The sequence below is a fragment of the Kwoniella pini genome, chromosome 7, assembly GCF_000512605.2.
Source record: "Kwoniella pini CBS 10737 chromosome 7, complete sequence".
Classification (NCBI taxonomy): Eukaryota; Fungi; Basidiomycota; class Tremellomycetes; order Tremellales; family Cryptococcaceae; genus Kwoniella; species Kwoniella pini.
This window is the reverse complement of record NC_091722.1, coordinates 823619-846890: the sequence shown is the minus strand read 5'-3', so window position 1 is coordinate 846890 and position 23272 is coordinate 823619. Positions and strand designations below refer to the sequence as shown.

The 23272-nt window shown below is 40.9% G+C and overlaps 9 protein-coding genes across 9 annotated transcripts; 3 read left to right on the top strand and 6 right to left on the bottom strand.

Annotated features, from left to right (window-relative positions):
• Positions 1-832: 832 nt before the first annotated feature.
• On the top strand, positions 833-1479 carry I206_105456 (uncharacterized protein; the record flags this gene model as incomplete). Its single annotated transcript, XM_019155384.2, has 3 exons — positions 833-848; positions 922-1107; positions 1166-1479. 3 exons carry the CDS (start codon positions 833-835, stop codon positions 1477-1479), a joined length of 516 nt encoding a protein of 171 aa, XP_019011538.2.
• Positions 1480-1701: 222 nt separating this feature from the next.
• Positions 1702-3926, bottom strand: I206_105455 (uncharacterized protein; the record flags this gene model as incomplete). Its single annotated transcript, XM_019155385.1, has 8 exons — positions 1702-1752; positions 1809-2080; positions 2136-2346; positions 2401-2754; positions 2805-2935; positions 2992-3408; positions 3466-3616; positions 3669-3926. 8 exons carry the CDS (start codon positions 3924-3926, stop codon positions 1702-1704), a joined length of 1845 nt encoding a protein of 614 aa, XP_019011539.1.
• Positions 3927-4212: 286 nt separating this feature from the next.
• I206_105454 (uncharacterized protein) lies at positions 4213-7021 on the top strand (the record flags this gene model as incomplete). The annotated part of the gene is made up of 8 exons (XM_019155386.1): positions 4213-4420; positions 4484-4699; positions 4758-6142; positions 6199-6288; positions 6350-6493; positions 6558-6704; positions 6764-6850; positions 6908-7021. 8 exons carry the CDS (start codon positions 4213-4215, stop codon positions 7019-7021), a joined length of 2391 nt encoding a protein of 796 aa, XP_019011540.1.
• Positions 7022-7362: 341 nt separating this feature from the next.
• I206_105453 (uncharacterized protein) lies at positions 7363-10288 on the bottom strand (the record flags this gene model as incomplete). Its single annotated transcript, XM_070203120.1, has 5 exons — positions 7363-7752; positions 7808-7918; positions 8006-9219; positions 9261-10044; positions 10163-10288. 5 exons carry the CDS (start codon positions 10286-10288, stop codon positions 7363-7365), a joined length of 2625 nt encoding a protein of 874 aa, XP_070059221.1.
• Positions 10289-10962: 674 nt separating this feature from the next.
• I206_105452 (uncharacterized protein) lies at positions 10963-12649 on the top strand (the record flags this gene model as incomplete). The annotated part of the gene is made up of 9 exons (XM_019155388.2): positions 10963-11038; positions 11094-11125; positions 11178-11367; positions 11446-11709; positions 11761-11824; positions 11880-12008; positions 12066-12418; positions 12488-12546; positions 12608-12649. 9 exons carry the CDS (start codon positions 10963-10965, stop codon positions 12647-12649), a joined length of 1209 nt encoding a protein of 402 aa, XP_019011542.2.
• A 277-nt stretch (positions 12650-12926) lies between these two features.
• I206_105451 (uncharacterized protein) lies at positions 12927-15362 on the bottom strand (the record flags this gene model as incomplete). The annotated part of the gene is made up of 9 exons (XM_019155389.1): positions 12927-13152; positions 13237-13766; positions 13825-13891; positions 13944-14055; positions 14106-14183; positions 14244-14410; positions 14476-14588; positions 14654-14726; positions 14803-15362. The coding sequence occupies 9 exons, from the start codon at positions 15360-15362 to the stop codon at positions 12927-12929; spliced, it is 1926 nt and encodes a 641-aa protein (XP_019011543.1).
• A 452-nt stretch (positions 15363-15814) lies between these two features.
• I206_105450 (uncharacterized protein) lies at positions 15815-17608 on the bottom strand (the record flags this gene model as incomplete). The annotated part of the gene is made up of 5 exons (XM_019155390.1): positions 15815-15861; positions 15923-16094; positions 16149-17063; positions 17403-17483; positions 17591-17608. 5 exons carry the CDS (start codon positions 17606-17608, stop codon positions 15815-15817), a joined length of 1233 nt encoding a protein of 410 aa, XP_019011544.1.
• A 465-nt stretch (positions 17609-18073) lies between these two features.
• I206_105449 (uncharacterized protein) lies at positions 18074-20348 on the bottom strand (the record flags this gene model as incomplete). Its single annotated transcript, XM_019155391.1, has 11 exons — positions 18074-18160; positions 18229-18350; positions 18424-18547; positions 18602-18906; positions 18968-19097; positions 19342-19486; positions 19565-19695; positions 19780-19847; positions 19989-20148; positions 20241-20266; positions 20336-20348. 11 exons carry the CDS (start codon positions 20346-20348, stop codon positions 18074-18076), a joined length of 1311 nt encoding a protein of 436 aa, XP_019011545.1.
• Positions 20349-21033: 685 nt separating this feature from the next.
• On the bottom strand, positions 21034-23083 carry I206_105448 (glucose-6-phosphate dehydrogenase; the record flags this gene model as incomplete). Its single annotated transcript, XM_019155392.2, has 7 exons — positions 21034-21064; positions 21127-21226; positions 21321-21662; positions 21737-21938; positions 22090-22166; positions 22234-22794; positions 22867-23083. The coding sequence occupies 7 exons, from the start codon at positions 23081-23083 to the stop codon at positions 21034-21036; spliced, it is 1530 nt and encodes a 509-aa protein (XP_019011546.2).
• Positions 23084-23272: the final 189 nt, after the last annotated feature.

Below are 23272 nucleotides of genomic sequence, written 5' to 3'. Positions count from 1 at the left end.
CTCCCAGTCAGTGACGCAGCCTAAACGGATTGATTATGAGATTGATGAGGTTGGTGACTCTGTTTTACTGTCAAGAATGCTATAGCTTGTTGCGAAGGATTGAGTGAATGTATGTAGATTGAAACATGAATACATATATATATGTATTGGGCTGTTTGATATGGCGTTTACGGTGAGACATGAATCAACTCTACTCAGGTTAGCTTGTTTGCCGATCATTATTACAGTATATTCAATCTTGATTACGTACCATCCCGATCTGTGGCACACGGTGACTCTGCTGAAAGCGTTCAAGACAGTACTTGGAAGTTGAGCATGCCCTCAGAATTCCCAGTGACTCCAGTATATTCAAGGGGATATGCATAGCGTGTCTTCCATTGCCAGTGGTGTACAACAGTGTGGGCGGAGTAAATGGTTTGTTCAGTAGACCGTCATGCTGAAAATTCTTACTAATTATATAAGTCCTGGTATCCTTGTCGGTCACTTCATATAGCGTATCAGCAGCTAGAGATCGGAAGACCATATCAGTCCGGCAGAGTTCATATCATCCATGCTTATCCTATACTCTTGTGCGGTGCAAGTCAGGCCAGCCTTGAGATATAGGTCCTTTGATGGCTTCCCTCCATTATGTCACGCCGATAGCCTTAGAATGGTCTTCAGGGGCCAAAGTGGGGTACCAAGGAGTTCATTGCAATACAACTCGATCAGGAATGCATTGTATTGGAAGAAGGGAAGTACCCAACTATATATAAGCCTAGTATACTGAAAGTGTACACTATTTCCTGTTCTACTTATTTCTCGTTCTTTTCTAATATAACCCTATTAATTAGATATGAATATGCCTGTCAGTGAGTAACAGTTTTTTTTGTTGAAGACACTACCTCTAGTATCATTCGCGGGATACTCATGAGGATCTAATAGTCGTCAATACCGTTGTACAGCCTTACAGGCCACCAGTATACACAACGAACCAATTGGTAAATCAATCAGTAATCTTACCAAACCCAAATTTGGCAGGTATAATACAAGGATATCCTACCTATCCCATGTACCCTACGTATTCTATATATCAGCAGGAACCAATTGTGCCCACAATCCAAGTTCAAGGTGAGTTGTTCCCCGGACTTCACGGTCTAAACGGTCGATAGCTCAAGGTATTACCTAGCTACACCAACTACAATTGTCAAAGAACGTTACCTGCCTTCTCCTCCTATTCACTGTCATTCGCCTCCGAGAGTCCGAAACCAAGTAACAATACCTTCTACGATAATCAAGAATTTCAACACTCCCCCTGCTACCATTCATACATCACCGAAGAGACACATTCAGATCAGAAGGACAAGAAACATCAAATTCCCTGAATCTAAATTGGTGATTGATCCTTCTTGTCAGCCAGCACTCCAGCCTGCCATGAAGACTATTACAACAATCAATAGAACAACAAGGAGGACTACCACCAAAGGGCAAGGACGTCGATGATGACGACTTTCTGACGGATAACAGATGGGAAATACGACGCCTGTCTGTAAGCGGTATTACAAGGGTCTCATTGCAATGTACAAGCTGGAATGATGTAAGTATTGTAATGTATGTGCTGTCGGCCTGGAAATTGTGTTATCTTTATTTGTGTACATGGTATCTTGCAACGAGATGTGAACTACATGATATTGTTTCCACAATTGAGCCCCACTGTACCATCTTCTAGGTCCACAGCTTAATCAGACCATCCCAAGATGCCGTTACCAATTTAGACTAATCAAAACCGTCAGCATTCGATGATACCAACCTTCCTTGACGAAAAGACTCACATGTTCGTTAGGTAACCAAGCATGATCAATGACAACTTCCCTATGAGCCTTGAGTCTCTTTTGTATTTTCCCATTCTTCCAATCCCAGAATACGACATCTCCACTACCAGTACCTGACGACACATACTTCCCATCAGGTGAGAAACCAATAGCACAAGCGTATCCCGCAATAGTATGTCCCGCAAATCTTTTCTTTTTGTTTTGTCGGAATGATCCATCTGCAGAATATACCAAAATTTGATTATCCAGTGATTGACCAGCAAAGTATTTTTCTAGGCATCTATAGTTAGCTCGCGGACTTCCTAACAAAGTGAGATCAAGACTTACTGCTTGGATGTATGGTGACCGCTGGCATTGAGTGCATATAAGGTTCAGCAATGTACTTAATAACTACTGGGATATCGTAATCCCAACCTCGAATCGTCTTATCATCAGACGTAGTGACGAAACGACGATTTTCATCGACAAAAGTAATGGTGTTAACGGGGCCCAAATGTTGGTCATAAGTCTGTACGATTTCTTTCATTCGCAAGTCGTACTAAACAAAAAGATCAGCATAGCGTGGTGGTGTGAGGTTGCGGCATTCACTAACCTGAATAATCTTCTTATCTTGCATACCTGCTAAAAACACATGTTGCTTGTCGTAATCAGGATTAAATTTGACCACATTTGGTACTTTTCCATTAGTGAAAGCTTGAATACATTGGCCGGTTTCTGTATCCCATAATTTGATATGTCTATCATAGGACGCCGATAAGAATTGGGTACCACTGTTATTGAATGATACATCTTTAACAGCTTGTGAGTGACCAAGGAATGTTCGCAGACAATTTCCTTCGTGATAAACATCCCATAATTTGACTTTGGTATCCATACTTGCACTTAATAGCAAATGACCACTTCGAGGGAACAGACGTATCGCTGAGATACCTTTGTTGTGACCGGTCTACAGGCAAATTTAGCGTTTTCACAGGGTAGGGGGCTGACCTGACTCACCCATGTATGTATACACCTCTCTGGCAAATATGCGTTTGGCGGTGGAGCACCATCGGAAGGATTGAGCTTGACATCCGTGTCGGTCGGAATATGCATATACGTCCTTCCAGCGTAATCGTGCAAATCCTTGCCTGAAAACGATATCAGCTCAATATCCCATAAAATTCGACAGATTACCATCATTCACCATGGAATATACTCTTTTCATCCCTGGCAACCTTCATCTTCTCCTTTGCTACTTGTTGAGCCTCTTCTCTTCTTCTCTTCTCTTCTCGCCATTCTTCAGCCTCTTCTTCCACGACAGGATCGACTTCCTTATCACCTGCCCATTCGGCCCACGGTCCCATGTATGCCCCTTCACCATCGACGACGCCTGTATCTCCTTTTCCACCTCTTTTCCTCTTCGTCTCTTTCCTCTCTGATCTAGAAGGTCGGATGGTATCTATCGATTGATATCCATTTTGATGAGCTTGATTTAACGATCCTACTATCGGTTGTGATTCTCCCGTATGTATCGATGGATTTAAGGCGTATCCATGTACGTCAAATGTACGTTGAGCCATTGCGAAAGAATAATTATCCATTGATTGCTCCTCGACATGACCTATCGCTCGAATGTTAGCTCCACGCAATGGGACAAACAAATTTAAGCAAAACCAACCTGATAGTGTATTCATGCCCTTGTTTTTCCGTTGATTGAAGGGATCTACTGGTCCAGCAACAGGCTTCATCATATCTTCATATGTAAGATTTACATTGACCACTTTGTCCGTTGGTCTAGTGATGATAGCGAGACTTGCACCGTTTGGATCCTGTATACCTAGGTTAACTTCGATGTGAGTAGCAAAGAATGGTCAAGCTTACCTCCTTGAGAACTTCGGGTGCCGACTGCACTACTTCCTTGATTATTCTCTTTGAAGATGATCCTGATTGATGTCCGTTGCTTGATGACAATCCGAATGCATCCTTCCGAGCTTCCTCTTCCAACTTATCGTCATCCTCGTCTTCATCTAAATCTGGTTGGGAAAGATGTCCACCATTTACATATACGGTCGATGGTCCAGCATCGACTACCGGACTTTCATCATCTGATGAATCGTATCCAGCAAGTAAGCTCGACATGGTGATTGCTGCTAGATAGCGAAGACGATCAACTACTTTATAAGAAGGTGCGTTAAAAGAAATCACCTGCAAATAATGAGCGGAATGCAGTCGAAATAGCAACAACTACCTACGAGATGTGAGCCTGACATCCTCCTATAGTTCATCGTTGTGCCTGATATCTGGTGAAGTGGAGGTCGTGTTGTTTCTGTTGACTTTTTTGACGGCACCTGCTCTAGCCGTTGTTGATATTCAAGCTTGTGTCCTACAACGACAATGGCAGCACCGAGAGTGGATATAGTCAAACATGGCTAATGTTATAGCTAGTCTACGGGCCATACCTGATGAAGCAGGACCCAGCGTTTCAAGAGGAACAAGGGAAATTAGACGAGCTTATTTATCGCCGGATGTTCTTCGAACTCACAAGCTAGTAGCTGGTGATTGGGTTCTACTCAAATCAGCGAATGGATTCGCTGTCGTACAGCCATGGCCTAGAGTAGGTATAGAGGACGATGGTGAGCCTTTAAAGTCCGTTGTTCGTGACTATTGGGCATAGTGTGAATTGATCCGCGAATTAGCCATCATACTTTCCCCGAGCCACCTGTCTAATCTTTCCGAATCCCCAGTCAATCTTCATCGTTTCAAACCTGATATACACTCTTACGGCAAAGCAGCTCTTCTTACACTCAAAGAAGTGACTGTCGGTCTAGGAAAGGCGAAGACAAAGCTATTGGCCACGGAAGACTCGCAAAGGGAGAAAGAATGGCTTCGAGCTGCGCTAAAGGAGATTCTCAGTGAGTTGCGTCGAATATTGAGATCAAGTTCGGCAGCCAGGCACTGATTTCTTCGTAGTTTCTATGAGCTACGTCCGGCCAAGGCTGAATATTACTGTCGGAGAGACTGAGAAAACTGCTCGCACTTACGAGATAGATTCCATCGAGGTATCACAGAAAGACAATTCGGCGTCAATTGTAGATGGGGTCGAGTCGCTGAAGATTGCCGAGAACGATAACCAAAAGGTCGTATATGAGATGAGCTGGAAGAGCGAGATAGTAATCGACGGTCAAAAGGAGAACGGCAAGACAACAAAAGACAGCAACGCTGCGAAATCATCCGTCGATGGAGTTGCTCGAACAAAATCCAGTGTCGCCGATGGACCGATACCTTCATATATCAATCTCTTTACACCTTCTCAACCGCCAACCGCAGCGTATGGCTTGCTCGGTGGTTTACAGCCACAAATTGATCAAATTAAATCACTTCTGGATCTTCCAATGCTGCATCCGTCTTTATTCTCTATGTTCGGTCTTACTCCTCCAAGGGGTATCTTGCTCCACGGTCCTCCAGGAACAGGTAAAACTGCCTTAGCTCGAGCTGTAGCCTCATCCGCCAACTGTTCATGTATCGTCGTCAATGGACCGGAACTATCATCAGCATATCATGGAGAAACGGAAGAGCGTGTGAGGGGAGTATTCAGCGAAGCGAAAAAGAGAAGTCCATGCATAATCGTGTTAGATGAGGTGGATGCATTATGTCCTAGAAGAGATGGTGGAGAAGGTGGTGAAGTCGAAAGAAGAGTTGTCGCAACGCTCTTGACATTGATGGATGGGATGAGTCAAGAAGACGCAGGTGAAGAAAGGATTTTCGTAGTAGCAGCTACGAATCGACCGAATAGTATAGACCCTGCTCTCAGAAGACCTGGTCGTTTCGACAGAGAGATTGAAATCGGTATACCGGATGCCAATGGAAGACGTCAAATAATTGATATAATGCTCTCAAGAATGCCTCATTCTCTCTCGAATCAAGAAATATCATCTATAGCATCGAAAACTCACGGTTATGTTGGTGCGGATCTATCTTCACTGATTAGAGAATCAGCTTCAGCTGCTATTCAACGATGGCATTCTTCCAATCCTGCCGAAGGCAGTACACCGACTCTGACGAATACCGACGTCATGACTATACTCCCCACCATTCGACCCTCAGCAATGCGAGAAGTATTTGTTGAAACTCCAGCTGTCAAATGGTCAGATATAGGTGGTCAAGAGGAGGTCAAGCAAAAATTGCGAGAATGTGTTGAATGGCCATTAACACATAGAGATACTTTCACTCGTCTTGGTGTAGAAGCTCCACGAGGTGTTTTGCTCTATGGTCCACCAGGTTGTAGTAAAACTATGACTGCGAAAGCATTGGCTACTGAAAGTGGTATCAATTTCATCGCTGTCAAAGGTCCAGAGGTGAGTAGTCGCGCCTGTGCTGAAGAACACATGGATAACTGATGTTTATTGATCAGCTATTGAATAAATACGTCGGTGAATCTGAACGAGCCGTTAGAGAAATTTTCAGAAAAGCAAGAGCTGCTTCACCCTCTATTGTGTTCTTCGTAAGCACGCCTTTTAAGGTATCTATGATCGTAAACAATGCTAACGTCGATATTCTTCAAGGATGAAATCGATGCTTTAGGATCTGCTAGATCAGATGATCATACCCATTCAGGTGTTTTAACTTCATTATTGAACGAAATGGACGGTATCGAGGAATTATCAGGTGTCACAGTCGTAGCTGCTACAAACAGACCAGATGTTTTGGTAAGTCTAATTGATCATGATTCGATTTTCAATCGCCATACTGAGTGTCTATATTTGCATTCAGGATTCCGCTTTGATGCGACCTGGTCGACTGGATCGAATTTTATATGTCGGTGCGCCTGATTTAGAAACAAGAAAGGACATTTTTAAAATTAGATTAGCCACTATGGCTATTGAGCCAGGAATCGATATTGAAGAATTAGCACGAATTGTAAGTGAAGCTACCCCAAGTATCTTCCAGTCGCAATTACTGATAACGCCGATTCGTAGGCCGAAGGTTGTTCAGGTGCAGAAGTAGCTTCAATTTGTCAAGATGCAGCTTTGGCAGCTATGAATGAAGATCTGGATGCTCCCTATGTAAGTTATGTTCAAACATCATCGTATATAATTTCACTTATCGGGCATTCCTTACAGGTTAAGAAATCGCATTTAATTCATTCTGCAAAGACAGTTAGAAGACGAATCACATATGATATGTTGAAATTCTTCGAGGAATGGAGAGACCAATCAGGAGTAAGAAATGCATAATTGCGAACAAAGCTACGTTGTATAATATGCATAACTTCGCGCATTTCAGAGATCGAACCGACAAATGCCAAATTTGCGATCACCGATAACCAAGAGAACGATTCGGTGAGAAAACCTTTTAGATTGGCATAAAGTAGCGTTTCAATCTCAAGCATGATATTGAGGGGTTATATATTTCAAATGGTATTTATCGATTATCATATTATAATTTTATTGACGAGAAAAACTGAAAATAAATATGAGAGTGCAAGCAATATTGAGAAGGACACGAACCATTCTATTCGTATTGCCGAATATTTAAATTGTATTATAATGATTCCTATGCTAGATATTCCATTCGACTATTGAGCCGTGCCAGCTCTCTCCTCATACCATCCCCTTATACTATTTAGTAATTTCGAAATTTGAGCGGAATCACCATTTCTCACATCATTGATGCTGACTCCGGCTGTATCTACACCAGCATCAATCAGGATATCCATCATGGAGAATAAACCATCCAAGCCAGGTTGACCAGATGCGTCAGGAGCAAAAGCTTGAGGAGGTACAGGTGGTGAAGGTTCTACACCTGACAAGTGTTTGACAAGGAGGAAAATCACTTCACCCGAAATGAACGATTTAGGTATAGCTGAGGCTCGAGGATATGCTTGAGGCAATAATGAGTTTACCCATTTGACCGATTCGGGATCATTATTTCTGGCAGTGTCCTCGGTTTGATGGGCCGAATGTACCTGTGACTGAACTGATTATTAGCTTTTGTTGCAATTGACCGATTTGTGCACTTACCGTTGGTCTTGCACTTTCGTTGAAGCTGCTTGTCGGACGAGCAGAACCATTGTAATTACTGGACGGTCTTCGATTATCTCGGCTTGGTCTACCGGGTGAAGCAGCACCCAGCTGTTGGCTCGCTCTTCGTCGTTCACCAGAGGTGGTATCGAGACTCATCTACACTGTCAGCGTAATCCTCCAATTCACAAGACTCACCAATATGTTCGCATCATGAGCAGTAAGCTGGTTGGGGTTCTCTCGCCTCGTAGCTCTTTGAGTTGCTTCTCGAGTAGCAGGACTTGGTGGACGAGGAGCCATGGCTTGGGCTTCAGCCAGGGGAATGGTAGGAATATTGCACGAGGAAGTGACAGGGACTGAGTAATCTCTGGCAATAGTAGCCTTCATGAGCGCTTTCATCCATTCTCGGATGGCGATCTGCTCTGTAGACGAGAAGTAATGAGCTTTGTCATTGGGTCCGCTGGTAAGTCTAAATCCGTATGAGCCAGGATTTGTGTTCTCATCGACAATGACTCGGTGACCTTGCAATTCGATGTGACCCTTGACCCGATCTTCATGTTCACTCTTCAAGAAATAAAGATGAGAACCCTTGAGAACAAAAAACCGTTGTTTCCAAGTTCCGTATCTATCTCCCTTCTTTTTCAAGTAACCAGAATAATCCGGAGTACCGATCTGCTTGAGCGCAGCTGCATTTCCAACTCCATTTCCGGATATCCTTCTATTGGCTTCAGGGGTAGCTGGTTGCATCTGGTGGACTCGGTTGGATCCTGGGAAGCCAAGACGCGAGGAGGTCCGCTGCTGTTCTGAACTTGGTGAGACGGAGCTTGGGGGAGCAGGTTTACGGGCTCGGCCAAAGAAGCTCAATCTTTCCTTATTATCTGTGCTTGGTTTACCTCGTTTGTGGCCCATCGATCCGGTGGATTCCCGTTTTGTGACGGCCGAATTAGGTGTGACCGGACTAGCAGGTAGACTAGCAGCCGTAGAGCTGGCTTGATTAGATGAAGGGGTCTGGGCGAGGTTTTCATTGATAGCTGCCATGGGTGTGGGCATTCCCAAGCCGACGTTACTGGACTTTCTACTGTGAGCCCAGACACCATGAGGGATATCATCGTTTGTCGCGCCCGTAGAAGCGGACGTAGGAGGTGTCGTTAAAGGGGGAGTTGTGGATGGGAACGGTTGTCCCATAGAGGAGGGAGGTGCGCTCATACCCCGCAAGGAGGCGTTTCCAGCCTGACCGATCGGGAGGCCAGAAGGAGAAAGTTGCTGAGAGTTGGAGGAAATCATGGAAGAAGGACGACGCAGCTCCGAGATGGCAGCAGCAATTCGCATTCGTTTGCCGAATTGAGGAATTTCGAGCTCTTTGAGGAGGTTCGCATCCAGCTCAAGAAGCAAATCCCCGGTGATTTCGTGTTCTAATGAAATATTAGCATTACACAGTCTCAGAACAACTCACCTCTAAACTTGTCCGGAATACCTTCATCGAAACCTTTCGCTTGAGCCCAAGCTACTACATCGTCTACATTCCAAGTGGGTACAGGCTTGGATGGGATACCTGAACCAGATGAACGGGTTGTAAATGCTGGCTTTTCAAATGGTGGGGTAGATGGGATATGTGCGGGAGGCTCCAGTGAGCCAGTAGTGACTGGATCGAATCGTTTGACTGAGTGAGTGGATGATTGAGCGGAAAGAGGGGGAGCCGTAGCGGATTTGGCTGGAATGGTACTCTGCTCGAGTGCAATAGGACTAGAGTGAAACCCGTTGATAATGGGAGATTCGATACTTCTGATACCAGCAGCTCTAGGACTTCGCGTAAACTCCTCTTCCTCATCTTCACTTTCGTCAGAATAAACTAATCCAGCTACTCCACCATTTGAGGTGTTTTGATTTTTTTCCCTTTGCTCATTTGCTAATCGAGCTTGTTCGGCTAACTTAGCTCGAGCATTTTGTCCAATTCCCAATTCCTCCTCATCATCACTCTCAGGCTTGGCAGTGATGGATTCTATGGCATCTTGAATCTCGCCGATTGTTTTCCCCATAACATTACCCACAGAAACAGCGGTAGTTTCGACAGCAGCAACAGCACTTTCTAGTAAACCTCCTTCAGCATCATGTGTACCCCTGGGAGATTCATCGGGGATTGGTATGGTAGGTGCAGAGAGGTAAGCTTCGCTTGATTTTGCCGTGCCATTCACGTGTGTAGGTTGAGGTGCGGCGGTGGTCTCTGGAAGGCCGAGAGGCTGATCTTTTGGCGTCGGTGGATTCTCCGTGATGTAGGTTGCTGGAAACAAGCCTTCTTCGCCTTTGATATTGCGACCCTGGAGTTCGTTAGCACAGTTGACGAATTATTCGACTTACTCTCCACCATCCGTCTCCGAATGCTTCATCTTTTTCTAAGACAACAATCTCTTCTCCAGCTTGAAATTCCAATTCATCGCCATGTTCGGCCATGAACGTATGCACAGCTCGTACCGTGAGTGGCATATTGCACAGTTCTATCTCGGCCTATTTAGGCTCTGATGTGATTCAGCGATAGCAAAATTCTAGATTGTTGTTCACTTTAAATGGTGGAAGTGGGACCAATGAAAATGCAGAGTCGGTCATGAGGTCGGAGTTGAATGATGACGAATATTGAAATAACGGGCATCAGCGTCGTCATTTCAATAAATCAATGGTTTCACTCACCTATGGACGTTGTTACAAAGCGTGATGTGATTTTTGCTAGAGGTGCGAGTTTGAATGTTAGATGAGTACATGCACTTTGTAAATGAGCTAATCGTGTTTGTCTGATACGTTTGAAAGTGTGGGATCATCTTTAGGGTTCAGAATAAGGGTGAGGATTAGGATTAGGATTAGGGGATGTGTTGAATTACGAAATTCTCCAATGATTGTGTAGATCACAATTACAAATCTGATTAGTTGTGATTAGGAAATGACAAAGTTATAAATGAATTGTATTGCCGTATTCGTGTGTTATCTCAGGGTGTATTAATCAATTAATATTACATTGACCATGTTTTCAGGGTAGCAATAACAATAACTTTATAGAGTTAACAACAATACTAGTGAGCTACACGTTCATTCGCGTGTCAACTTTACTTTTATCTTTGTATATCTCCGTCATCTTATATCATCTTTACAATATACCAACCCCAAACATGTCCGTTACAAAAGGTGTCTTACTCATAGGAGGTCCCTCCAAGGGTACTCGAATGAGACCTTTGACTCTTGACTGTAAGTAGTTTTCGGGTCCTATTTCAGCGAGAAGTGCTCATCTCGCCTTGATTAGGCCCTAAACCGCTTTTGCCCATCGCCGGAAAGGTTAGTCCTACTCGAACATCTAAAAAGATGGTTCCTAATGTTGTACTCATAGCCCATGATATGGCACCCCTTATCTGCTTTTGCTAAAGTACCTGGTCTCACCGAGGTCATAATCATTGGTTTTTATGAAGATTCAGTTATGAGCGGATTCATCAAAGAGGTCAAGCGAGAATTCCCAAATATCGGTATAAGCTATTTGAGAGAATACAAGGCGCTAGGTACTGCTGGTGGTCTCTATCATTGTGAGTCCGGAATTCCTTAGATTGCTCATGCATGTCTATTTCTAGGGTCGACGAGCTGACTTTACGTTTGATTTCCAGTCAGAGATTCCATTCTTCGACCACCTGTGCCGCAAAACATCTTCATCTGTAATATCGATATTTGCTCAGCATTCCCATTCCAAGAATTACTTCAACTTCACTCAAGCCATAGAGGTGTTGGAACAATCATGGGTGTCAACGTCAAGAAGGAGACCGCCCAGAAATACGGATGTATCGTTACCGAACCAGAAAGTTCGTTGATGGTTCACTATGTAGAGAAGCCAGATAGTTGGATTTCAAACACCGTTAACGGTGGTGTTTACTGTGAGATAATACCCAGCTAGACCTTGGAAACCTGGACTGATGTGTAAACAGTGTTTGATAAGTCATTGTTTGATGAAATCAGGAAAGCAATGGATGAGAAGACCGCTCGTGCTGCGTAAGTCAATTATAGCTGGAACATGTCGGTGTGGAAAGCTGACATGCGACATTAGTGAGGATCCATTAGTCAAGCCCGACGAGATCTTACGATTGGAACAAGATGTTATCGCACCTCTAGCAGCTGCGAAGAAGATGTACGTTTATGAATGCAAGGACTTTTGGAGACAAATTAAGACAGCTGCGTGAGTTGACTCATTTTTCAAAGAGAGGTTTTCGTGGTTAAAATCTTTACAATTTAGTTCCGCTGTTACTGCCAATTCACTCTACCTCGCTCGAATTCAAAAAACAAATCCTGATTTCCTTGCCAAATCATCCCCTAATGTCATTTCTCCCGTTTATATCGACTCATCAGCTACGATTGATCCAACAGCTAAAATTGGTCCTAATGTAGCTATAGGTCCAGGTGTAACTGTAGGAGCAGGTGTAAGAGTAAAAGATGCAATCATACTTGAAGGTACTAATTTAGAACAACATTCTTGCGTATTAAATTCTATAGTAGGAGCAAATTGTAATGTTGGTGCATGGGCAAGAGTGGATGGTAAACCTGAACCTGAAACGGATGTTAAAGGTCAAATTAGCGTCACCATCTTAGGTGAATCTAATAATAATAATAATTCATTCATAAAACTTACAAGCTAACAAATACTTGTTTCCTTCATAGCTACGGAAGTTTCACTTGCACCTGAAACCCTTGTTAGAAGTTGCATCGTTCTACCCAACGTAAGTTAAGGTATCGTTATAGACACAAGCACTAGCTGATTATTTCTGTTGGTTATGATAGAAATCTCTTAATCGAAATTCAGCAAATGAAGTATTGCTTTAATTGCAGCCTTTCTAATATGGGTCAAATTGCTTTCGAAAATTTGAACAATAACCCAGAAATACTTAACAGCTAGATAAAGTATACATACCATTTTTAGAGGTATCAATTTGATTTTGCTTAAAAGGATATCTTACTCTATGCATAAGGATATATATATATATCACACCGATAGAAACAATACATAATACAGCTGATTTCATACACAAAAATCATAAAAATTTCGTCATTTATACATCCAATGGGGACTTGCAAAATCCCTTTTGATAAGAGATTAATTTTACATTTCTAATAATTTATCAATAGCTAAACCTAAATCATCTCCACTTCCTTCTAAAACAGCTTCAACTACATCTTCATCTAAAGCAGGGAACATTTGATGTAAAGTTTGTACATTTGCTCTTCTAATTTGTGAAAATGATTCTTGTGACATATCAATAGTTGATTGTAATTGTAAAGAAGAAAAATCAGGTAAATTAATTTGATCATTAGGTGAAGGTGTACCTCTATTTAAAAAAAAAAGAAAAAAAAAACCACTTATCAGCTTAATTGATTTCAAATTAGTATGAAAGGAAATTGATTAAACTAACGCTCTTGAAACAGGTGTAGATGATTCATTTGGTACACCCAATCCAAATCCTTGAAAATTTCTAGAAGGACTTTCAGGTGTAATAGCTCTATTAAATTGTGATCTTTTTGTACGAGTACGAAATACATCTCTTGATGATGAATCTGCTTCTTCTTCTTCTTCTTCTCCTTCACTTCCATCTTCTGATTGATCATCTGAAGGACTTTGCATTGTTTCTAATATTTTACCAATTGCACTTAATGGTTTACTTACTGCTTCTTGAGCTAAATTACCTGTACGTTGAAAAAATCTTTTAGTACCATCTAATGCTTGTACAGTAGTAGTAAGAGATAATGGTTTTGCAGCTTCTTCTCCTGAAGTTACAGCTGAAAATGGTGACATATCTGTTGGTGGTAATGCTCGAGATGTAGATGCTGTAGGAGAAGGTGGTAATTCTTGAATAGCATCTTCCACATTCTTTTCAAATTCTGCTTGAGTAATATTACTTAAACTAGAAGCGTCCATCGTTTCAATAAAAGCAATTGCTCCGCTCTGGTAAAAGCACACATGAGTACAAGTCCTGATACAGATCGGATAGTACACGACTAACCAAACTGGAGAGGTAATATCCCGCTTCACCTTGTAGCTTGGAAGCGCTTCTGAAACGGCTTATATATCTACGATCCCGTTCAGCAAGCGCACTAAATTGTATTATACAAGCAAACTCACTCAATATTTGACAACATGTTATCGGGATTGGCTTGTAAAACCACGAAAATCAATATGGGCACAAAAGCATCTGCCCCGGTAGCTTCGGCACCGTACACATTCCGTATCAGACCTGCAAACATGGTTAGCTGAATATGTCGCAACACGTATCGTACAGCTCACCAAATATGACTTTACAGCTATTTAAAATACAAATCATCTTATCCCTTGGAGCTTTATAATGATTTATCTTGAGCAATTCTATCATAACATGAATGAGTTAAGCCAAGCTTTACATAAGTCTGGATGAAAAGAATATACCTTGTTCTGCGAATCCTAAAAACCCCTGTGTAGTTTCACCTTCAGGTACATCGAGATGTTTTTCTCTAACCCATCCAAATAATCTTACTCTTTGAGCGAAAACAGCATCTCTTTCAAGATCATCAGTAGTTATAGGTTGAGAAGGTACTAATTGAGGTGTAAAAGTACTGAACATGTTTGAGATGACATCAGCTAGAGCTCACATGATTTACAATAGATTTTTGATTCTCACTAATTGTATAATCTATTCATAACTAATTTCTCCATTGCTTCTAAAGCATTATCGAATTCAGCTATTGATTGAGATTTCCAAGGTTCCACTTGTGACATTTTTTCCGATATAAACTATTTATAATCATAAGTATATATAAGCTTTTGACATTTTATCTATCTTTAACTCGTAAGCTTACAGCTAGAAAATCATGTATTAATTTAATTTGTTCATTAACAGTAAATGGTTTCTTTGCGAAATTCGATAAAAAACTAGAAGGGGAAATTTCATTTTAAGATATAAAAGCATATTAGCTAATATCATCCGATAAGTAGAGATATATCTTACCTTTTCAAATAACGTGCAATAGGATCAGCAGATTTCATTCTTAAATCTTTTAAGAAACCAGAAAAATTAAAACTTGGTTCCGAAGTTGAATTTGTATTTATAGATCCACTACTTTCAGTTTCAGGTAATATTTGTTTAGGTGTTACTTTATTTTTAGATTGAGGTTTTGGGTTAATTGAGGTGATGGGTTCAGAAGGACCAGAAATTGGTGTAGCAAAAGGATCAAATTCTGCTAGATCTGCTTGAGGCGGTCTAGGAACAGTGGGAGTGAGTGATGAAGAAGGAGTTGATAAAGGTAAACCTTTAGCTGGAGGTGGATGAGCAGGGGCATCTGGTATGATAAGTTCACTTCGTATTGGTGCAGGTGTACTTATTGGTTCAGAAGGTTGAATAGGTGGTGCATGGTATCCTGCTTGGATTCGATCGATCTCTTCAACATCTATTAAAGATGTATTTGGTACTTCGTCAATTACGACTTTGGGCAAAGGTGAAGAAGGTGTTGATATCGATGGTCCTGCATTTGACGATGATGTTGTTTCTTTGGACTCTATGGAAGCCATTATGTCACGGTCAGATCTGATACCAGGTCGTCGTATAGAAGGATGTGACAGATCAAATAAACAAAAATCGTACGAACAAAGGTTGAATATCATCAATTATTTGTTTATGACGGACACTGCACATACGCGACTACTCGTACCGTTTACCCCAAACAACGTGGATATCAAATCAATGACGAAAGTGGTGAAGAAATGCAATTCGTACCCTGCTATTACATGGCAGGAAAAGAGTATAACGTTGCAGTCTTAAATGCAGCTCAGGCTGGTGTTCTAGTCTGCTGAGACATCAAGTTCGTTGCCTATGTATGGTATGGTGGCATATCCAAATATCAATGATTGTGTATATACGATAAGGTTAATTTTCAAATTTTCTAGTAAAAATGATAAACTCTATAGAAAGGACCAAGATATGACGCAAGCAATAGTCTATAATATGAGAGCAGACGAGCTGTTTAAAGCTTTCCTTCAGCAATTTGCTTCATGTAGTATCGGGCCATTTCTGAAGAAAAGACAGATTAGCACAATCAATCACGCCTTTATCCGATTGAGGAAAAACTCACCCTCAACACCTTGTCTGACGGACCATCTGGGTTGCCAGTTAAGAGACTCCTTGGCTCGAGCGGTGTCGGCTCTTCGTCGTTGAGGGTCATCGATTGGCATTTCTTTGTGGATGATGTTGACTCGTTTGGGGTTAGCAACACCTTCATCCTTTTGGATTTGTTCAACAATGTCCTGATCATAACGAAATTAGCACATTGGAATGTCAGATAGGCCAATTTGACTCACTCTGACGGCTTCAGCGAACTCCATAATGGTAAACTCATGAGAAGAACCGATGTTGGTAGGTCGGGTCTCGTCACCGTTCATGAGAAGGATCAAACCATCAATCAAATCGTGAACATATTGGAAAGATCGGGTTTGGTTACCGTCACCGTAAACAGTCATATCTTGACCTTTAAGGGCTTGGATGATGAAGTTAGATACGACTCGACCATCGTAAGGGTTCATTCGAGGACCAAAGGTGTTGAAGATACGAGCAACTCGGACATCGACACCATCTTGTCTTTGATAACCGTAGGTAAGAGTTTCAGCAACTCGTTTACCTTCATCGTAACAAGCTCTGGGACCGATACAGTTGACATGACCCCAGTATTCTTCTCTTTGAGGGTGTTCCTCGGGATCACCGTAAACTTCGGAGGTAGAAGTGATGAGGAATCTAGCCTTTGTTCGCTTAGCGAGACCAAGCATGTTAAGGGTACCCATGAAAGAGGTCTTGATGGTCTTGACAGCGTTGTATTGGTAGTGAGGAGGAGAAGCGGGACAAGCAAGGTGGTAGATTTGGTCAACTTCAATAAGGAATGGGTTGACTACATCGTGTCTGACCATTTCGAAGTTGGGGTGACCAACCCAGTGAGAGACGGTAGTCCTGCTACCGGTGAAGAAGTTGTCAAGAACGGTAACTTCGTGACCGAGAAGCATGAGTCGGTCGACCAAGTGAGAACCGACGAAACCGGCACCACCAGTGATGAGGATTCTCTTTCTCTCGGTGTTGGGGAGGTTCTTGACAGGAGGGAATTTAGCGACGGTGGTGTATTGGATAGAATCGGTCTCCTTGTAGTAAGTAGATTCGGATCCATAATCTTTGTGACCGACACCAGCGATGTCGACCTCTTTGGTACCTTCTTTGAGGAAAGCGGGGGTCTAAGGATCAAAAAACAATATGCATGAGTTAGCATGAGGCACCCGAAGAACCATACGCCAAACTCAAAGGAGGTTGTGTGTAAAGCACAGATCGTCAAATTTTTGGCAGAAGGGGGTTGTGTGAGCCGAGAGTAAAAAGCAGGATATTTGCGATACCAGTGGACGCAGTAGGCATATACGATATAATGTGAATCTCAGAAGAAGGAGGGAGAGAGATGACAAGATAGGAATGGACCATAAGCAAAAGAGGATTTTGGGGAATTTACGCGTATCGGTACGCGTATTAAGGAGTAGGTCGATCATGTAATCGAGCAAGACCGATGAAACCTTTGTACTCACAAGGTATAAGCTTCTCAAAGTATCAACTTGAACTCTAGAGTCAAAGCCGAATCGGTTAGCACCGACTTCAGTGATTTTTTCCTACATCAATGAATGAGTTCTCATCAGCTATCTCCCACAATTTGATGAACGCGTCGAATGGAACTTCTTTGGGGTTTTTATCGCAAGGGGTAAATATGTACACATACCTCTTGTTGAGCAGCCATTATCGTAGTCTTGTAAGGAGTGGAAGGGGTAATGAGTAAAGTTAAAAGACGAGGTATAAATTGGGGGTTAAAGAGAGAGAGATAAGCAAAACAGAGAAAAGAGAGATAGAAAAGTGAAAAGTTGAAATCAGGTAGTTAGATAGTTGCTGAAAGTGTGGTGAGTATCGTGGTGTGACCCTTTTCCGATGTAAACCGAGTAATAATACATATAATAATAGCACGCGTTGAAATTCCAGATGCGTACTAGAGTTTAAAAGCGGTACCTGAAAGCCGCCGGCATAACGGAATTTATACGCGTGGCACTGCCGCTTTATCAGACCCCACGTGCGTGGCGTTTGTTTTGGCTCTTATCTACGATATGCTGACCTGAAAGAGGTATCATCAAAATATCGTATGCATGGCAGGGTATCAACACAAAGGCGGGTCAATATTCATGTATCGTATATAAGGAATTGAGTGATCAGATTACAAGGGTGCAATTATGGATGAGGATTTGGCATCAGTAATCGTACGAAGTACGTAGTCGTCTCCGTTCTGCGTTATATATCGTACCTATTGAAAGATATTCATACAAATTAGTGAAGTCAATTAGCTACTCGCAGACACGTGACATTGCTCACCCATGGTAATGCTTGATAACCTGATTTCTCAACAATTTTAAGATATCTGACCTGTATACCGGAAACTGTGAAATAGGGTATCTCGAATTTGACCGATATGGGTGCACGCTTGTCTAGGTCCTCTGTAAGCAGCAATGGGAATGATCAGTATTCGTCAAATAGCTTGTGTCATTATCAGAGTTCGGATAGGCTTACCATTTCTTACACTCGGTAAACCAAAGTGAGCTCTCATCATATAGTCCCTTCCGCCACCAAGCTGCTTAATTTTCCATACGAACGCAGATTTCTCTGGCGCATACACAACCGATCCCACTGATGCCTGAACAATCATACTCAGTACTCAAACTCAATTGTTGGAAGGTATGTCACTTACTCTGAATTTAGGACTATCCGCGTCATCCGGTACAGGAACGTAAATTTCAACGTTATTAGCGGTAGACCTCCTCTTGAATTGTCCTCTGACTTTAACCATATATTCCACTCTTGAGCCTCTATGACTCTCTACACTAGCTTCAACGAAGACCAATGGTTTGACAGATTGAGATAATCGATAAGACATTAATTCGAATTCACCATCTGGAGGTATGAAGGAGATTGTTCGATCATTTTCGAAACGAGATAATCGAACACATTGATGAAATTTCACATCTTCCATCTCTATCGATTTTCCTCGTGCGGCTAAGGATTTTAGGTATTCAGTCATAGAAAGGACGAGATTGAGATATTGAAAGTAGCTCACCTCGTCCAGTTGACTCAAACATTACTTTATCGTTCAACCCTAATCTCAATTCAGGCATACCAGATAAATAGCACTTCATCTTCACCGCCCCAAGGATTTCGGATCGAATGACGTTGCCAGAGGCATTTACCTAGAAACAGTATAGATTATATGGTCAGCGATATTATTCAGCATAATTCTCGTAATCGCGCTTGAGCTTTTCGCCTTATCCCACGTCTACAAGGTTTTACTCTGATCGACTTATGCTTGGATACTCTTTCTTCGACTCATCTCCAACTCGATCCGACGCGCGATTATGATCTCTTGATTTTGTTTTCTATCACTGGAGCACACTTCTTCCCTTGGGATTTATCTGGATGGAAAATAAGACTCACCAAGAGATTGACACTTTCCACAACATCCAAAAAAACTTCATTTTTCCTATATCTTATACCTTCAGATCTCCAAGAAACAGCATTAGTAACAGCCATAGGTGGTCTAACTTGAACTTCAAGTTTATGAGATTCTTGAGTGATGTATCTATTTATACATATAAATATATGACATCTCAGTTTTACTTAAAAATAACGTAGGAAATTAAGGTTGAGAAAAACTTACTCTTGTAATATTTTACTTTCAGTTGTTTGTGGAAAACCAAAATCCATCATTTCATCTAAAAGTTCATAAATGATTACAAAATTATCTCTTATTGATTCTTCTTCTAATTCTTTAAAATATTCAGTGAGTACCTATATGAAATCCTCAGAATGTTAATTTTAAATAATCTTAGTAATTATATTTATAGGTAATGAAATATGAAAAAAATTATTTACAGAACATAATCGATGTAAGAAAAAAATTATTTCAGCTGCATTTGAATTTCGTTTTGATAAAGCAATTACTATTTAAATTGAATTTGATTTAATTATCAGCTTTTTATACTTGAAATTCTTTAATAAAATATACTTCTTCACAAAATTAGAATTTTAAATTTGAAATTTTAAAATTATCTATTTTGTTTAAATATGTAAATAAAACTTACAATATAAATTATTATGCCTTATATGCATATAATTTATACCTTCATCAGAAAAACATGGTGTAACTTGTATATTTTCTTCTTCCATATCTAAAACAAGTGGTAAAAATCTTTCAATATATGAAGGAGGTACATCATCTCTATATGATCTTTGAATTAAGGACTAAATAAAATATAAAAAATGTAAATTATTATCAATAAATGATAGATAAGATTAAAACGAGTTGAATAAATATTTTATATGAAATTACTAACTTTTCCCTTAACATCCAATATAGCGACTAAATCAATCAATCAATATATTAGTTATTGATATTTATGATGAAGATTACTTTTCACTTCTTACTCACCCAAACTGGCCATCGTGTTAACGATATCTCTAAATTAAGGTATAACTTTGCTTTACTATTCTTCAATTTCGACTATATCACGTAGGGAGATCTTAATAGCGAGAAAGCTGATTAGTCTTCGTGATTGATATACTCCTTGAACGGTGTGTGGTATTATTCTTCAATTTATCTATTTGTCTAGATAAATCAACGTTTAACGGTTCTTGTCGTTCTTACAATATAATAGACTGCTGCACGTCACTTGAAAGACACGCTCACGACCGACGTCCCAACCTTAAACTTATTTATAACCCCACTTAATCCTACTTCTCAACGGCTATGATCGATAATAGTCCTTTGCATGTATACAGGTGCCCCTTGTGCAGACTAGCTATACATTTATAACGCTTCAAACGCAAACGCGTGATCTCACAGCAGCATGAGCATATGCGTTATTGAATAGGATCACACCTCTGTGTACGGTGCAATATCCGAGATCAAGAGTGTATAGCACATTTTTGGTGTCCTACTAAGATGCATATACATTGATTATTTCATCCGAAAGTGACTTCTTCCTATTTCGACTAAAATCAAACTTCAAATCCAAAGCTACTCAAACGCGACCATATGACAAGAGAGACACACAATTCGACCGCGACTCCGTGAACGGTCTCGTTCGACATTTCCATCATTTTGTTATTCTTACTCTACTTAACATTTTAAAGGCTAGCAGAAGTTTGAGGCCAGGAGCTAATTATCCAAACGAATGATCAGTACATAGCAGAAATACCTATGAACAGATTCCCACTTACTATTCTTGAGGAGATCGCTTGTAACCGAATTTGGAAGTGAATGCGTCAATTTGCTTGGGACCTCTTGAACCGTATGGGTATGGTTCGGGTTTGGGAGCATCTACAAATGATATGCAATGTGTCAGCGGTGGTTCCAAATCGATCCCCCTACTTTTCAACACTAAGTCGCGAATCGAGGGGAACAGCAGACTCACCTTTACCATCGATCCAGTGGAGGATAGGAGTAAAGATTTTCCAAGCTACATCTAATTCATCGTCTCTAACAAAGTTCGAATGGTCGCCCTTGAATGCGTCTAGGATAAGAGCTTCGTAAGCTTGAGGGATGTTGGTGTCTACAAATCGCTTCTTGTATGTCAAGTCTAATTCGGTTGGAACAGCTCGAGTAGCGAATCCTGGTAATTTGGCGTTCATTTTCAAGTAAACAGCTTCTTCAGGTTGAATTCTCATGACCAATTCATTTCTTGGGATATCAGTGAAGATACCTTGTAAAGCATCCTTGAATTGCACACGGATTTCTACCTTCGATTCGTTCAATGCTGTATGTTGGGCAACATCAGTGTTGCTCAAGGTATGGCGGCACTTGATCATCGTATAAAAGACTGCAACTCACCCTTACCCGCCTTCATGATGAATGGCACACCCTCCCATCTTGGGTTGTTTACCCAAAGAGTCATGGCCGCGAAAGTTGGGCAAACGGAGCCTTTAGGAACGGTGTCATCATCGAGGTATCCTGGCTTGTCACCCTCGGCAACGTATTGACCAAGGAGCACATCTTTTTGGTCGATAGCAGGTATGGATCGAAGGACTTTGACCTGTAAATATCAGAAGTAAGCCTTCAATCAGACGACATGTACTATATAGTTGTAGCAGCGAATTGGGGGGAGCGACGGCATGACACCACAATATGCTAAAAATGGATCCGGACTTCGAATGAAAAGGGAGATTGAATGCAGGGGAACTCACCTTTTCATCCCGGATATCTTCAGCAGAGAAAGAAACGGGTCGTTCCATAGCAAGGATAGAAAGGGTTTGGAGCAAGTCTATGAAATATGATTCAGCCATACTCAGTCAATATGCTAATGCATGAAATTGAAATAAGGTACTCACGATTTTGACAAACATCTCTGATGATTCCAAATTCATCAAAGTATCCACCTCTTCCTTCAGTTCCAAAAGGTTCTTTAAAAGTGATTTGTACGTTTGAAACGAAATTTTTATTGAAAGCAGCATCAAGGAAAACATTACCAAATCTCAAAACTAATAAATTCTTAATCATTTCTTTACCTAAATAATGATCAATTCTATAAGTTTCATTTTCTTGCCATTGTGCTTTTAATTCTGACATCATTTCTCTACAACTTTCTAAATCTTTACCAAATGGTTTTTCAATAATTATTCTATTAATTCCATTTTCAGAGTAAACATTCTTTTTTAATCCTTTAGCAACTGTGGTGAATACTGAAGGTGGTAAAGCCATATAAAATACTCTATTTTTAGTTTTTCTATCGCCTTCTAATTTTTCAAGATGTTTTAATAATTCTTGAAATCCTTCATCTCCATCATATTGTCCTGAAATATATGAAGAAATCTTTTTGAATTCTTCAATTTTAGAATCATCTCCTTTAATATATTGAGTTTCTCTTTTATAAAATTCAGCTTCATCCATTTCTATTCCAAAAAAAAAAAAAAGAGAAATCAATTAATTCGGCCGACGTCATCATAAGTAGTAATATAACTTACTTGTTCTTGCGTATCCGACGATATGAACATCTTTAGGAAGTAAACCTTGAGCGAACAAGGCGAATAAAGCAGGGAAAGTTTTCTTCTTTGCTAAATCACCTGAAGCACCAAGTACAACTACTACAGTTTCATCTTTCAATTGTTCACCGGATGTTTCCATAGAAGGAATGGATCCAGCTGTTGAGTCTGAACGTTTTCTACCTTGTTCCTCTGACATTCTATAAATCATAAAGCGATGAGCACAATATGGATGTGAACTCAGATAGGCAGACTCACTTGGATGCTGATTTGAAAGGTATGTATGTATCTGTAAACAAAAAAATGATAAGCAAAAGTAAGGGAAAAAGAAGATGGATTGAAATGGGACTTTGTAATGAAGCGGTAACCTGCGGTGACGGGCCGATCG